Below are 16,797 nucleotides of genomic sequence, written 5' to 3'. Positions count from 1 at the left end.
GAGTAGGAGTCAGAGAGATTTGTGAGTGAATGAGAGCATAAAAACACTGTCCTAATGTAGGAAGTTACAGTAAATCCCAACATTTTACATAGTTAATTATTTTACAACTGTATGATTATAAATACTATATTGCAAAATAGCACTCCTAAGCAAAGTTCTCGAAGTTTTACTTCCTTTACTCTGGCACAAAAACAATATTTTTGCCTCTTGCGTTGCAGATTGCAGATATTTTAAATCATACATACAACAAGTCACAACAAAAGTTTAAGCTATTGCAAATAACTCCATAAATTATCCTTTTAACATTGTTAAGCTGTCTATGTTTGCAAATTCATATTCAAATGCTAATACTGTATATTGCATCCCGTGTACTGTATGGTAACTATATCCACACCCAAATCTCACCACCTGAGTTTGGGAATTAGTCAATTGATGGATTTAAGACCTTAAAACTGTTTTGAACTGAATCATTTGGTGGATAATAGTTATTAAGACAAATAATAAGTCTTTCTATTCATTATTTTTTGTTTGCGTAGCACGTTTCACTGCTCTGATTGGAAGAAACCCAATTTGCATTTTACTAAGAATTGTTTCGACATACTATACTGACTTTGTTATGACTTTATTCAACACGGTATACTATGACTTTTTTATGACTATCCGACATAATCCATGACTTTTGACAACCATCTAATTCATCTCTCCTGATCATTCACTGAAGACTGGATCAGTGGTGTTGTATCACAACAGAAACACTATCGAAAGACAACATTTAGTGACACATAGGGAATGTGGAGAATATGAACAAAACCTATAAAAAGACATATTTAGTTGATTTCAAAACTCAATAACGATGTGTTTAAAGTTTTGTCAACCTCTCTGAAAACTGACTTTTCAATCTCAACAAATAAATGGATACGCTAAATGAACAAGAAGTCCTTAAAGTGCTCCAAACATGTATGATTCCATGATAAATGGGCACAGCAATACGACTGAAAGCTCCAGAACAGCCACTAAATGGGTATTGTGGTGATATTGTTGAGTCAAATAGAAAAGTGATTACCTTCATCTCTATGTAGGCCTAGTATCATGTCAATTAATCTCAATCCAATTACTTTGTGTAAAATACATTGTTTGGTTTATGAGGTTGGCCATGTATGAGATTGGCTGAATGCATTGAAGTGAAGAATAGCCTATCTACAGCCACATGATGTGGAATGCTTAGTTACGCAGTAATTGACCACGTGGTGGAGATGTTGGGCAGGCAATTTAAGTATGCCACCAGGTTTCTTGTTTTTCTTTTAATAGTTTTTGTGAACATGTTGAAAATAAAATGTATCACCGTGCTAATGTGTGTGTTGTTATAGGCTACACACTTGTGTATAATGCTTGTTGTAACATAATCGTTCTGTCTCAACGAAGGAGAATAAGACAAAACGATTTTGAAAAATAAAAATATATAAACCAGTGTGACTTTGCAATAGTTGTGTTGCGTGTCTGTGATCTGCTTTGTATTTTGGTTGTTTTCAGTATTTCGGTGCATTCAGTCCCGCCTTCATGGGATCCCTCCTGTGACGTGGAGAAAAGTTCACTTTTTTCTCTCTCTCCAGCTGGACGTGATCTCTGGTCAACACCAGCTGCGTTGAAGCCTAGCGGGTAATGTTGGTTATTGTCGGTGATATAGTGCCGCGTCCCGCGCAATCCGCCTCGAATAAAATACATGTTCAGTCTGTTGCGGGACAGAAAGCAGCCGCGAAGAGCTCAGACAGGTCATGGCAAAGAAGTCAACTCCAGGCTGGTTTGGAGCTTTTCTCTCTACGACGATCATAGCCATTATTGTGGGGAGTCCGGTCAGCGGTGAGTTGTTTACTTTCTTGGAGGTTTTCCTGCACTAACTTCATGCCGTTCACAGTGACATCTCAGTCTAAACTCGATTCAATGTGCAGCAGCAGAGACGTGTTATATATAATATATAATATATTGAAATATTCATGTGCATTACATACTCGTTAAAGATATTATTTGTAGACCTACATACAAAGTAACAACATACGGCACATTCCTGAGTTCGTCTCATAGCACAAGGCTTCTGTCGCTTCTTTTTAATTACACACTGTGTTATTCGGTTGTGGACTGGAATGGTGACAGAAATAACACTTCAAAATACCAATTCGTTAAAGAGCCATAGGCTACTTCATAAATGTTGAAAAGCATTTGAAACTATAAATGGTTAATAAAATAATACAAAACGAGTATATCGACTCGATACACTCGATCTGTATTATTTTATTTTGGGGCTTCATTTCACTATTCACTTGCAAGGACCACACCATCAAATAGAAACGTTGAACAGATTTATTAAAGGTAGACATGATTGAGATGCGAGGAGAGGAGGGAGGAAGAGAGAGAAAAGGGGCCCCCCTATACGAAAGATACGAACGATACGAGAGCGTACTGGTTCGGCAGGTATCTGTTTGCAGGTTGTTTGTTTTAACTCAAAGTAGAATGAAAGGCCCAGATACCGATGAGATGATGAGGTCAAAGAGCTTCAGGGAGAGGATGCTGGTTGTGTAGCGCAGCTTGACGCAGGGCTGAGATGTGAGTGGAGCTGGGCCTGGATAAAGGTGGAGGTCTAAACAGACGTGAAGAGAGAGCAGTACAGCTTCCCGCTGTCAGTGTTTTAAATGCATTGATAAGGCAGGGTATGCTGAATGCAGCCTCTGCTCCAAGGAGATAAAGTACAGCAACAAGGGCTCACGTGCCCTCTCATCACACTGTACACACCGTTCACTGTAATGACCACAGTTAATTAAATCAAAGCTATTATTTTACTCTTGATAAGCTACTTTAGCCAGAGTAGATTATCATTTTAATTTAAATAATTGAACTGGATTGAATGCATATTTGCAAATTGAAGATTGGCCACAATTCTAAAAGATGTACAGTATCAGTAGAAGTTAATATGAAGCCATAATGAAAACAAATAACTTTACTTGTACAGGCGATGGTTCTCCCTACTTTGTTTTTATATGACTAAAACTTTGAAAGGTTAATAATAATAAAACTGAAATACTGATTAATAACTGAAGAATAAATTAGTTTTTTACTTGAAGTTAATGTCTTATCACTTAATGTTCTTCTCAGAGTACACCAGAATGCTACATTTTCAAGCTCATATTTAAAATAAAATTCTCCTCCTTTTGTTTTGCACAGGTTGCACGTTATTGTTTTGAAAAGATACGCAGTGTAAAACTCAGTAAAACTCTTTATTGCCAAATATTTGAACTTGTTTTGTTTCGTTTTTCACAGGTTGCACTTTTTGTTATTATCTTGAAAAGATAGTCAGTGCAAAACAGGTGAATTGCAGCCACAATAAGCTATTTTTTTGCTAAATATTAGTTATTTTTTGCACAGATAGAACTTAATTTGCATTGTTCTAACAAAGGGAAACTCTTCCAAGCTGACCATGTAAAGGAAAAGGTTGAGGGAGATCGGTTATCGATGATGGAGTTCTGTTGATCAATGATTGGTGAAATTGAGGCAGGATTTACGAGTATTCTCTTTCGCCACAAAGTCCAAAAGTTGATTGGTTGAAGTTTCTCAAATGTTGCTTTGCTCTGCATATCATCTTAATTACACCTTTATTGAGTTTACAGCTGTTGGTTGAACAAAAGAAGCAATTTCACAATTTTCTGACATTTTACAATGATTAATTGATTATTTGAAAAAATAATAGACAGATAAATCTACATCATATTACAGTCATTTAGCAGATGCTTTTATGCAAAGCAACTTACATTTCAGATTCATAGTCCGTAGGCACAGCTACCAGAGCAATTTTGGGGTTAAGTGTCTTGCTCAAGGACACATCTACATACGACTAGCAGAGCCAGGGATCGAACTGCCAATCCTCTGATTGAAGGATGGCCCTGCTCGCCACTTAGCCACGGTCGTCTCATCATGGAAGTTATAATTTGATTCACCCCTTAAACTGTCACATATCCGTGATGTTTAAATGCTACTTTATGGTGGTTTTGTGAGCATTCTGGATGTAACACATGCCCAGTTCTGTCCTTTTTGGTGTCAAATCTTTGATGTGTATCATATCCGACCTCAACTCCCATGCAGGTAGAACATTGTGTTGACCTAACATCTCTGTCTGTAAACAGCTCAACGTTTGAGAGGCCAGTTCCATCGTCCCACCAGGACCTCTGACCCTCTGGTGATACCGGGCCGCATTTCAAGGGTCTATTTGAACCCGGATCAGCTCAGACGGCTGCATTTTAAGCCCACCATCGGCTCCATCCAGCTGTCAGAGGGCCATGAGGCTAAATTCAACTGCTCCATCGACATCCCCGATGCCAGGCTGGAGCCCACCATCCTCTGGCTGAAGAACGGCCTGGACCTGGCGCCAAACACACAGGTGGTGATCAACGAGCTCCAGACCGTCACAGACGTGGTCATAACTCTCCTCTCCACTGTCAGGTAGGTAACACATGGAGTTGAAAAGTGGTGTGAGGTGCTGAATACACAGATTGATAAGTGTCTTTGTGTACTGTATTACAGCATTAACAGTGTGCAGCGAGTGGATGCTGGGGAGTATCGCTGCAGACTGAGCATCAGCAACACAATGGTGGAGTCTCGGCCCATCACCATTGAGGTGGAAGGTGAGTTTCCACATGGTGCCAAAATTGGGTGCTTTTCAGGGCGTCCACATCTTTTCATGACACGTCTTTAATCCGTCCATAGGTCTGCCGACATTTATCCATCAACCGGAGGACAGAAATGTAACAAGAAACACACCTTTCACATTGTTATGTGATGCGGTCGGACCTCCGGACCCCGTTAGAATCCGCTGGCTTCGCGACGGATTACCTTGTAGTGACTTTCATAACTCTTCCAGCAACTACTCTGTGTCAGGTGAGACAACCAACTACAAAGTCTCTGTCTCTTTCTCACACACACAGAGAATGTGTTTCACAGTGATCTACTTCATAACGGCTATTCTGCTTCCTTCTTGTTGCCTGTTCCTGTTGAGAAGGTCTCTAAAGAGAGGTGTAATTTCTTGCTGTTCATCTTACACCAGTGAAATATCTGAAATATATGTGTATTTGGTTGATATGTGCTGCAGATAAAAAAACACATATCCTGACAAACTTTCCTGCATAACAGTCCTTTGACAAAGGTAATTTACCAAAAAACTAAATGTTCAAAGAAGAACTGACACATCAGAGATGTGGTTACATCAAAGTGAAACCACACAGCTGAGACGAAGTCTGTGTTGTTTTCATAAAGGAACTTCTGGCTTGTATAAAGAAGTTGTAAAAGTAGGAAACTAGAAGGACAAGTTACGGCTTATCAAACCAATTATAGTTTCACTTTGGTTAACTTGCTGCTGTGATTTAATGTGGACACATTCAAAGGGGCATTTGGCTCTGATGATGGTGACAGAACGTGGCGCAGAGCTCACTCGGCTAGTATCACTTTGTATGTGGTTTCTATTCTGCCTCGTCTCTGCTGCCTCAGCATCTATAGCCTGCTTACTGCGATGAGATTCATCACCGGGGTCAGTGTCACAAGGGCCTCCTGCAGCCCTGCTGAATGGTTAACATCGGTCATTCATGCATGGTCAGAGCTTTTTGTAATGCCACTCTGCTTGGTGTATACTGAAGAAAATGTGAGAGAATAACCAAACTTTGGAAATGCAACACCTACTGTCTAATTATAGCCATAGTTTGACATTTAGGGAAATATGCTCATTCACTTTCTTGCCCAGAGTTAGATGAGAAGTTTGACATATCACTCTCATGTGATATATGTGACTTGTTTTCTTTTTATGAATATAATTACTAGACTGTTTGTAGCAATATGACCATGGAATTTTCTTTAAATTATATAACTTTTCTTTTCAACTTGGACTCTCCCTTTATGCCCTCAGCTGCCCTCTTCTAAAAATAAAACATTTGTTTTTCGAAGCAAAACTTTTCTGTTCTGTATATTCATTTTCAGGCTAATAAACCCTGCTGCTGTACTCAGCCCGAAGCTGAGGGGTTAAAGGTTCAGAGCTGTGCTTTGGTCCAGCATGTGCAAGGGCCTGGGCAGTAAGGGTATGGGGGGGGCTGCACAGGGAGCGTGTTCGGGGGTTAGTTCCGGGGACAAAGACCTCATTCATGGGACGGCCCACTACCCAGCAGGGAGGGGCTGGACACAGAGGCTGGCAGGCTGCGGGCTTCCAGAGCTCTTTGCAGGATCAAATATTGGCACAACAGAACAGTGTAAACCCACTCTTACGCACCTCATGCATGCTATGAGTCTAGGGCCCCTTTTTCCGCGACAGCTTGGATCCCATGATATTATCAGAGTGCTTTTGTGATGTGAAGTGGTGCATGATTTTGTTAGCATGCACTCATCATTCAGATTGCTTGAAAACAGGGCAGTATAAACCTTCTTAAAGAGATATGAAGGCGACGGGGATTTAATTTGGGTTGAATGAAAGACTGCTTATCCACATGACATTGTTTATCAATCTCAGAACAGCAGGTGAACACAGGTTTGGCACTTTAGCTTTGAGAAGACAAACTATACTGATGAACATAAATGTGGTGCACAGTAATCAAGACTGAAAAGTCACAGGCTTACTTGTAACCTGACGGAGTAGTTTGACTGTATTTGCTGAAAAATATAGCAGGAAAATGGAAAAATAGGCAGCTCAGTAAGCTGGAGAGCTTTCCTCTGTAATTTGTGATGTTTCCATTATAGTTGCCAAGCCATCTATTTTTATTGCAGTGTTTTTTTGTTTTTTTTTCAGTTCCTTGCCAAGTAAAGTGAAGGCAGTGCTTGACCTTTACTCATTTCCTTTTCTAAAAATGATATGACTTAAAATAAATTAGTTTCTTTAATGAGCCATGAGCTAATATGATCGGCGCTCTACTGTAGATGCATACACCACTGCTTTGTTGTCATACAAAAATCCGGACAGACTATATGCAGCAATGTTTCAACCCGATAGGGACTGCTGAATTTTTAGGACTTTCAGATTTTTTTCACTGTAAAGTAAATGGTGTTGTGACATTTACTAAATTGGCTTTTTTCCTGTTGTCACTTTGTTTGCCATGCAGTTTAAATTACATCTGCACAGCTTGGCTGGAAATGCACTGATATATTTGCACATTTCTCTTAGTTTTGACGTTCAGTTTTGATCCATGTGATACCAAATTCATTTGAGATGTTTTTGTCATGTGAATGAAAATCATTTATGTCATGAATGACTTAATCATACCTATTTTAAGTCCGGCTCTATCTTTGTGCAAACAAGCAGATTGCAGTCAGTGTTTGTGTGAAAAGTGAAGCGCTCTTTACCCTGGTGCTCCCCGAGCAGACGAAGGCAAACTCAAGAAGACGTAACATTCTGCAGAATGTAAACAAAACATCCCAAGTTGTTTCCAGTCGTCTCTCACAGGCTGCTCTGTGCTCTGTGATTATCTTTGTGGAAAGGTTTCTGAGATAGAGACGCTGGAAAACAGAGCACAAAAGGGACATTATTTAGCAGCTGTCCCAGTTCTGTTCTAGCTGGGCAGATCTGTGGCTGTTGAAAGACAGTAATTGTGCATCCGGGAAAAGGGACCCAGCAAAAGCATGGTTACCACAGCACATCACACTGGAGAGGCTCAGTTTGAGCTTACTGCATTAGGTGCTACTGTGTGAACATTTGAGGTATAATAAAGGAGTGAGTCATTCCCAAATGTCTCTTTTTTATCAGTTTCGTTCTAGCTTCTCTATCGAGGCTGACATTGAACTTTTGCCCCCAGATCGGCTTTTGACACAGAGATAAATCGGTTTGTTTGTTCAAACAAAGAACCAGACTGTTTCTGGCTGCCTTGTTCTTCAGGTTTTTACCCCCAGTATTGAAGTATAATAACACCATTATCAAAATATTCAGCTCCATCTTGACCTTGATGACTGATTGTTGTATATTCATACCGTATTGGAGTACTACATTGTGCTTTGAAATGTGTCAATTGCAGGTGTGGACAAGTACACGCAGTTCAGCTGCGAAGCTCACAATCCGAAGGGTGTCACCACCTCCAGAGAAGCAAACGTCAACATCAAAGGTAAAACTTGCTGTTTTTGGGGGGCTGTTAGACATCCCACAAGGTTTTCATACTCTGCAAGCTGACCATATGCCTCCATGTTTGCGAGTCAATACATTTTTTTAATGGTGTTTTTGCAGTGCTTCCTGACCCTGTGTCCAATGTTACTGTGATGGAGAGGCAGTCCAATAAGTTAATGTTGAGCTGGAGCCCCGGAGATGATGGTTTCTCTCCACTGACTAAATGCCACATCAGGGTAAGCCCCACATCTGCAGGAACAGTGCTGTCGCTAAATATCTTCCGATTGATCCTCACCCTTTCTTTGTTCCATCTAAGGTTAAAGAGGTGAGTCGGAGGAAAGGGGAAGTGACGACTACCAGGTTCATCAACGTCACAGTGCCGCCTTTCCAGTGCGAAGTCCCCGGGCTACAGGCGATGACGTGGTACAACGTGAGCGTTTCGTGCAGCAATGAGGTGGGAGCCTCTCCGGTCACCATGTGGATCCAGAGCAACACCACAGAGGGAGGTGTGTTAGTACTAAAAGAACTTTGGGACAATTTACAGGTTGAATGTCGTTGCCAGTTGGTGGTACACCAGCAGATTTGGGGTGCAGCCGTCGATACTGGCCTGCAACACAGCAAAATGAACCAAAATCATATTCAGTCCATCCCAGCACATATACATATTTCTGGCTGTGTGAATTCAAAAGGCTGAGACTGTATTTGCTTTAAGAACCACATTGCCTACGTATTTAATAAGAACCTCTGTGTTATGCTGCTGCCTCCTTCTCGTCATAGCAGCTTTTCTGTTTAGGTTTGAGGAACGCAGCGCTATGTAATTAGCCTACTTTCACATCCAAAATGTGCTTAATGTAAGCCTCCCTGCAGTAGCAGAATGTCAGAACTGGAATTTACGGAAGTTGCACAACTACCTACTCTACTGTTGGCAAGTCCCCTTCAGAAAAAAATGTCATATCCACCAAAATCTCTGTTGTTTTCCTGAAGGGTCAGATAGGAAATAGGAATGGTCTCACTGAGAAAACACAAAGCTCCAACTGGGTGGAGCTGCTTTCGATTTCCTTCCTAAAGCCACCGCAGGGGATATTTTAGTTGAAAGATTTGATATGCTGTGCCAGGAAGTGACCACATACCAAACTGTCATCAAAGATTTCAATAGTGGGGCAGTCTTACTTTCTCTTTTTCAATTTTGTTTTCTAGGTTGCAATTTTATATGTCAGTCTCTTGATTTTTATTTTTTTTTACCACTCTTGACAGTGTCTTAATCCCTCTAATTCCCATTTCTTGTCACATTCTCAGTGCCATCAGTTTATCCTCGAAATGTCACCGCACAGCTGAATGAGTCTTGGCTGGTGATCAGGTGGAAAGCTCCTCCGGATGATAAGATAAATGGCATCCTGCGTGGTTATGATGTTATTGTCAGACATGGCACACACATAATCAAGGTAAGCTTGCCGACAGCATGGGAATTAAAGATTTAGCCCTTTTTGTGATTCATGTTTTCTTAGGTTCATCCTGGTTTATGTACCTTTAACGATGACTTTAAAACACAGAAAGTTAGTCGTAACTTACCAAGCGAACTGAAGACAAATGTAAATAGTTCATTTTCATATTTCCCTTTCTTTATAGATATACATATGCACATACAAAGGCTACATGTGCGCATATTTCTCTCTTCTTTGTGAATGCTGATGTTTTTTTTAAACATTTCTGATAACAATGACTCATTTATGACAAATATGAAAAGAATGCCTCTCACATATTGTGAATATGTGATCTTCCCTTTGTCTTGCCTACTGAACCAGCAGTCAGCTTCCCTGTTATCTCTGAACAACAGTCATTTACCAGAAGTGCCTTTTTTTTTAGATATACTCACAGGAACAACTTCTTTTGAGTACATCAGTTGTCCGGTGCATTATTCCATGATGCTGTTTATGAGTAGTAGCTCTTCTGTCATTGCATACGTACTCTCTGGTACAATAGTGTGTGTTCCCGTCCTTCCTGTCTGTGTCGTGGTTAAAGGAAGCTGATGGTGTGAAAATTGTGTTTTTCTTTGTTCAGCATGTGGCTTTGAGTCATCTTAGAGTGAATGGATTATGAATACAACGGGATGTGTACTATAGGTCCAAAAACCCTTATGCGTTGTCCAGTTGCTGATGTCCTATTACACATAGGCTTTGTAATATTAGCAGTGACTGTAAATGTCAGCAAATGCTGCTTAAGCAATCGTCAATCCCACCTGCCCCTAAAACCGCCGTATGGTGAACTAAGTTAGAGAAATAACTATTTCTTGCTCGTGTTTCATGGTAGAAGTTTTGGTGTCTTCTTTTAAATCTAATGTTGACACAATGAGCTCTGTTTGGTGCCACAGACATGAATGAATTAATCCATCATTAATCATGCGTTCAGTGTGCCCAGTCCGGCCATCAGCACATTGGTAAAGAGAGGAACACCACCATGTGGTGTTGTGAAATACAGCACTACCTCCGTCACATGTTCTTTCCCATTGCAGCACATGAGCCCCTCCAGAAAGTTGGTCTCCTTCCCTTTTTGTAGGTAGTTTCATTATATATGACGATGTCCATTGTACACTTCTCTGGTACTTTCCAAAAAGCTTTAATTTTTCTAAGTTTCTAAGCTCTAAGTTGAAATGAGATAAAAGAAGACACGGTGAGAGAAAGGACATGCCATGCAGCAAAGTTATTGACGCGTATTTGAGATGTTGCACAAATGTACAAGACGTTCCTTCGCACGCTGTTCCCCAAAATACTATCTCTTTTCGTGGAGAATCGGCTTCTACTTCAGTTTAATGACTTACCTTACTGTCCCATTAAAACTTGCTTTAGCTTGTGACCGACAGTATGTTCTTCTAACAACAAGTTGAACTCCACAGAGATAAGGATTAACCTTTGTAATATGTTTTTAGGAGGAATCTAAAATTCGACACATTTAAATTGCCTCTGTTGTTATGCTGTGTGTTATTTCAGAAACACAGTTACAACACCGTGACCTTTGTAGATGTGCAGGAATTCAACACAACCTACAGTGTGGAGGTGGCTGCATGCACGCAGGCAGGGAGCGGCATGGTCAGCCCACGAGTCTGGCTGTTTGTGCCAGAGGACAGTAAGCTGCTCTATTGATTTATCTCATCAAGTTCAGCTGTTGTATTTTAATATTCTACAACAATTAGCATACTAATGTTGTCATTGTGATTATAGCATTTAGCTCAACGCTGTGCCTATATGTGCCTCACAGTGCCGCTAACATTGCTGTAGACTATTGTTTAAGTTTGGGATAACGTTTTGTTGAAAATAAATACAACTTGATCAGGCAGGAGTATCTTGGACATTTTCAAAACAATAGTATGGAAACTAGTTAATTGTTTTCAAGATGTAATAGAGTGCTGCAGGGATGACGCATTTTTGTTGGCATCACACTGATTCCCTCGACAAATAGCCAATGGGATTTTTCCATAGGATTTTGTATTATTGCAGAAAATATATAAATGTGACAAACACAAATTTATGATTGAAGTTGAAATTTAACTTTGGCTATAAACAAATTACACCACAGTCGCATGTGTGCGAGTAAACACGATAAGGCTGAGAAGGCGGACTAGTCGGTATGGAAGACGTTTTGTAGTCTCATTCAGTCTCTTGTCAGCAACCACCTTTTTTAAAACATATAAAAGCCGAAAAAATCTTGAGAGGTATCTACTGACGTATTTTACACCACTGACGTTATTTCAGGCATCTAACCAAAAATGCCATTCAAAAAACACATTGACTTTGAGACACGGGGACCGGAAGTGCTAAAATGCTGAATAATTTCCGGCTTTTAGGACTCATTCCTGCAGCACTCTATTTATTAATAATAAACAGTTATGGCAGAAAATACCGAAGACTGGAGCTGCTTACAGTTACACATTGGCATCAATCACATATCCTCATCGATTCACATTGAAACAACTTATCTCTTGACTTGTTACGATAATCTTAATTTTGTGGAAAAAATAAACAAACATGAGCTGACATATTGTAACATTGGATGTCCCATTTGATGAATGTTGTGTACTAAAATTTGATCATGCATATCCTTTTTTATTCCTATCTCAGAATCAGTGGTGCCCCCATCGTCCAGCCCTGACACCAGCGTTCCAGACTCTTTCTATGTTGTGCTGGGCGTGATGTGTAGCGTCTGTCTTCTGCTGTTTATCATCTGGGCGGGTATCTGTGTACACAACAGGACTTCTGCATCTTGGTTTGGGTATGCAGACTATCTTCTGTGCAAACACAATGTGGATTTCATTACAGCAGATAACCGTATTTGTGACCCATTTGTCTACATGGTTTGACTTTGCTTTAAAAACATAAAATTGTAGATGTTGTAGTTCATTTTCTTGCCTCTGGAGTGATATTCGGCAATGGCACAATATTGTAAGACTTGAAAAAGTGAACACTTCCGGACTCTGTTAATAAACTGCCATTGCTTCCTCTTAATCACCATTGTCTGCACCTGAGTCGTGTAATAACTGTACAGCTGGAGAAATGAACAACAAGCAGCTGATAATTCTCTGGAGTTCATTATTATGAAGTCTGTGACTCAGTATTGCCAATCAGGATATGGATATAGGAATGTGTCACAGGCTGCCACCCAGATAGGAAAACAGCACGCGACCTCAAAGTCAGGAAAGCAACAACTCAGAGGGTTTCCTCACTATGACCACCTCTTCGGTTGAATCTCGGCCTGTGTTTGCATGATTACAGCTGTCGTGACGTTAGTGAGAGAATTAGCTCATTGTTCAGCATTCTCATTCCTTCTCTTTCCCTGTCCCACCCCCTGCAGGCGAGTGTTTGGAGGTGAAGAAAAGCAGCAGCCTTTTGTGCAGTACACACCCGAGAGGTCCTACAATCGATCAGGCATAGGAATCACATGTATGTTCTTGAATATTATTGTGGAAAATGAACATGTATGCAGTGATTGATGTTGTCCTGCTAAAGGCACATTTCTAAATACGCAATAACTTGAGTGGGTCCTGTCTGCAGTTGGGAACCTTGGTATTAGTGATGAACTCCAGGCCAAGCTTCAGGACGTGATGGTCATGACGAACTTGCTCTCCATAGGCAAGGTTCTTGGAGAGGGTGAGTGAACTTTTGTTCAGCCATTATCTCTTGGTTAATACAGATAACAACACATAGTGTGCAGAGTATGAAGTACTTGTGACTCCATCTGATCAGGTGAATTTGGCTCCGTGATGGAGGGACATTTGCAACAACCAGATGGAAGATCAGAGAAAGTTGCTGTGAAAACGATGAAAAGTGAGCTTTCTATTACTAAAAGACATCTTTTGGTTGTCCATAAACTAAAACAGGTAGAAACGGCAGATCATTTTCCATGTTCTTTCTTCAAACAGTGGAAAGCTTCTCTCAAAGGGAGATTGAAGAGTTCCTGAATGAGGCGGCCTGCATGAAGGATTTTAACCATCTTAATGTCATCAGACTGCTCGGTACGAGTGACGTAATATTACCTCTTAAAAGTATTGTAGAATCCCACTACTCTCTTACCTGCTTGCCCGTCCTTACATTATTTCTGTCTATTGACTTGTCTACTTTAGGTGTGTGCTTGGAAGTAGGCGCAGGACGTTTTCCCAAGCCGATGGTCATCCTGCCATTCATGAAATATGGAGATCTTCATAGCTTCCTGCTGCGCTCACGCCTGGGAGAAAGGCCAGTGGTAAGATTCCTGCCAAACAGACCATATATTGCCGGCAGCTCATATGATATATTATCATTCAAAGACTAAACCTATAATTGTTATTTTGTTGTGTGTTTTTTTACACAGTTCTTGCCCACTCAGACACTCCTGAAGTTCATGGTCGACATTGCTTTGGGTATGGAGTACCTCAGTGGTCGTAACTTTCTGCATCGTGACCTGGCGGCTCGCAACTGCATGTAGGTTGAAAATTCAAAACTTTCTTTTTTTAATAGTCGCTTTTAGATTAAAGCCGTAACTTGTAAAGGTCAGTTTGCTTCTTTAGGAGGCTGATGTGATTTGCTGTTCCTCTTTATTCTCAAGTCCATACCTCGTTTGTCTTACAGGCTGCGTGATGACATGACTGTGTGTGTAGCAGACTTCGGTTTATCGAAGAAGATCTACAGTGGAGATTATTACAGGCAGGGAAGAATAGCCAAAATGCCTGTGAAATGGATTGCAGTAGAGAGTCTGGCAGACAGAGTTTTTACTGTAAAGAGTGATGTGGTAAGTACCTCTGTGTGCTCCTGTCTCAGTAACAAGAGCAGCTCTGATTACTCAGCCTTCCTTGTTCCTTGTGCTAATGTTTTTCTTGCACTATTTATCAATCATGGTCATTTTAGGATGTTACCTTCTTTTGCAATGTTTCCCTGCTTTTGAAATGTTCGAACTTTAAAAGTAGTACGTTGTAGATTGAAACCCAGTTTCCTGAAGTGTCATATTTTGTGTTGTTGGCAAAAAAATCTGAATTCATGCAACTGAAGAGGGAAAAGACATGTTTACACCACCTATTGTAACATAAAACACAAATCTGTTTGTGAAAAATGGAAATGAAAAGAGAAACTGAATACATAAAAAACAAATCACACAATTGTAGTGGACTACAAATACAAATGTAGTTTATCATTTTGAAATCATTCGCAGCATACTTTCATCAGCACATTTTGAGGGTAAGGGGTATTCTAGGATATTAATAGTATTTCTAGATAGAAGAAAAAACAGAAAACAAGTTTTTCACATCATGAAATATCATCTGAAGTTGATATTCTGTGTCATGCAGTGGGCATTTGGCGTTACCATGTGGGAGATCGCTACACGAGGCATGACGCCGTACCCCGGCATCCAGAACCATGAAATCTATGACTACCTTCTTGAAGGACAGCGACTGAAGCAGCCAGGAGACTGTTTGGATGAGCTGTGAGTGTTGTCTCTTTGACACAAGTATTGACTATTGATTGTGTTGTAGGTGAACAATTTGTCTAAACCTTGCAGGAATGGGGATCATTTTAAGCAATAGAATTGGGGTCCTTAATAAATTAACAATTACAATTGATTTTGCAAGCTTTTTCACGCTTAAAATGATCCCCAAAATGTTTTGAAAATTATTTGTAGCTAAAATGAAGTCTTGCATGGGTCGGAGCTAAGGTCCCACTATACAACCACCTGATGTCAGTCCTCCCTTATTTTCAACGTTGCGTCACATTTGTTTTGCTAAACTTGAGCAATTGAAGTTGTTTTGCACCTAAAGTACTGATGTAAAGTACATCATTTGTTTCACTTCTCCTTATTCTGGCTCACATCCAGTCCAGCAAACAACATCACGCCTCAAAACGTTTAAAACTGGCCAGATTTTCTCGCCACTGACACATGTAGTGAAATTAGAAACTGAATATACAACTTGAAATGGTGTTTTTTTCAAAGTTGAGGTTTTACAGAAATGAAATTAGTTATTTCCTCTCTTTACTTGCATCTAGGTATGAGATCATGTACAGCTGCTGGAGGGCCGATCCGCTGGACCGTCCCGTCTTTACCCAACTGCGAGAAATGTTAGAAAAGCTCACAGAAAAGCTGCCGGAGTCTTTCAGCAAGGACGACATCATCTATATCAACACCAGCTTTCCCGAAGAGCACCCCGATGGAGGGACGCCTGCAGAACATCCTGTGTTCAACTCGTCACCTTCCTGCAGCCATCAAGAATCCGTAGTCATTGCGGACATTCACGGGAGCCTGGAGGATGAGGAGGATGATCGTTATGTGGTGGTGAGCTCCTCTGATCCTTCCATGAGATCTCCTACAGTGGACACTCCTCTTTTGTCAAGTGATGCTTTAAGTCAAGCAAATGGAGACACGGTTACTGACGTGACGGCGATGGATCACAGCTCAAGTGACACCTCTTTGCTGCTGTAAAGATTGGTACCCAGCAGATCAAAACTGTAATAAAACTATCACCATGGTTCGTCAGTACAAAACAGTACGCCTCATTGCATTGCGAGCACCTTGACATTTCCTGATGTGGACTTACTGGACAAGCAGTTCGTGCCATACATGGCCAGTTTACATGTCAGTGTTAGGAATGTTGTCCGTGTGTGTCAACGTCCAACATCTTCATGCATGTGCCATAAGCTCAAGATACACTGAACTGTGAAATTATTTACTGTATTGGATTTTGTGTTTCAATGTAAATATAGAAATATACAGATTTGTAAAGTGATCTTATCTATACTGTAAAGAAATATATGATTTGAAGATTTCTTAAAGACTCATTAAAATGAGATACATTTTGTCAAGATTCACAGATTCCTTCACATTGGTGACGGTGTCTATACTATCATGTAAATCTTAAATAATAACAATAATACAAGTAAATGTAGTAAAAGTAAAAGGTGGCAGCTACAACAAATATGCTATGAAAAGAACTGCACTGAAATATTTAAGTGCAAGTACGTATGTTAATTCCAACTAGAGACTGAACTAAGAACGAGGTTCAATATAATTCAATGATGGTGCCTCGTAAAATGCAAGTGTAGGTGAGCATTGGAATTGCATAGATCAGTATTGAGAACAACTATATGCAATTAATCTATACATGCATAGGAATGTAATCCCCAGCATGGATATGTCGTGTCATATTAAGTATGTGGCGTAGACCGAAGTAGTAT

At 40.3% G+C, this 16,797-nt stretch overlaps 1 protein-coding gene across 1 annotated transcript; it reads left to right on the top strand.

The window, feature by feature from the left end:
* The first annotated feature begins 1,748 nt into the window (after positions 1 to 1,748).
* On the top strand, positions 1,749 to 16,332 carry mertka (c-mer proto-oncogene tyrosine kinase a). Its single transcript, XM_079279923.1, has 19 exons — positions 1,749 to 1,857; positions 4,170 to 4,485; positions 4,567 to 4,667; positions 4,750 to 4,920; positions 8,025 to 8,111; positions 8,231 to 8,346; positions 8,427 to 8,616; positions 9,407 to 9,552; positions 11,095 to 11,230; positions 12,223 to 12,373; positions 12,953 to 13,041; positions 13,153 to 13,248; positions 13,345 to 13,425; positions 13,521 to 13,613; positions 13,722 to 13,840; positions 13,949 to 14,058; positions 14,206 to 14,365; positions 14,919 to 15,055; positions 15,613 to 16,332. Exons 1-19 carry the CDS (start codon positions 1,773 to 1,775, stop codon positions 16,043 to 16,045), a joined length of 2,817 nt encoding a protein of 938 aa, XP_079136049.1. The 5' UTR covers positions 1,749 to 1,772; the 3' UTR covers positions 16,046 to 16,332.
* The last annotated feature ends 465 nt before the right edge of the window (positions 16,333 to 16,797 follow it).

The sequence above is a fragment of the Melanostigma gelatinosum genome (assembly GCF_949748355.1).
Source record: "Melanostigma gelatinosum genome assembly, chromosome: 12".
In the NCBI taxonomy this organism is placed as follows: domain Eukaryota; kingdom Metazoa; phylum Chordata; class Actinopteri; order Perciformes; family Zoarcidae; genus Melanostigma; species Melanostigma gelatinosum.
Note: the sequence above shows the minus strand (reverse complement) of the source record. Positions and strands in the feature narration are given on the sequence as shown.

Coding starts and splice junctions, on each gene's coding strand:
- mertka (XM_079279923.1), top strand. CDS start 1,773: ATGGCAAAGAAGTCAACTCCAGGCTGGTTTGGAGCTTTTCTCTCTACG. Junction 4,486..4,566: donor ACTCTCCTCTCCACTGTCAG/GTAGGTAACACA, acceptor ACTGTATTACAG/CATTAACAGTGTGCAGCGAG. Junction 4,668..4,749: donor CATCACCATTGAGGTGGAAG/GTGAGTTTCCAC, acceptor ATCCGTCCATAG/GTCTGCCGACATTTATCCAT.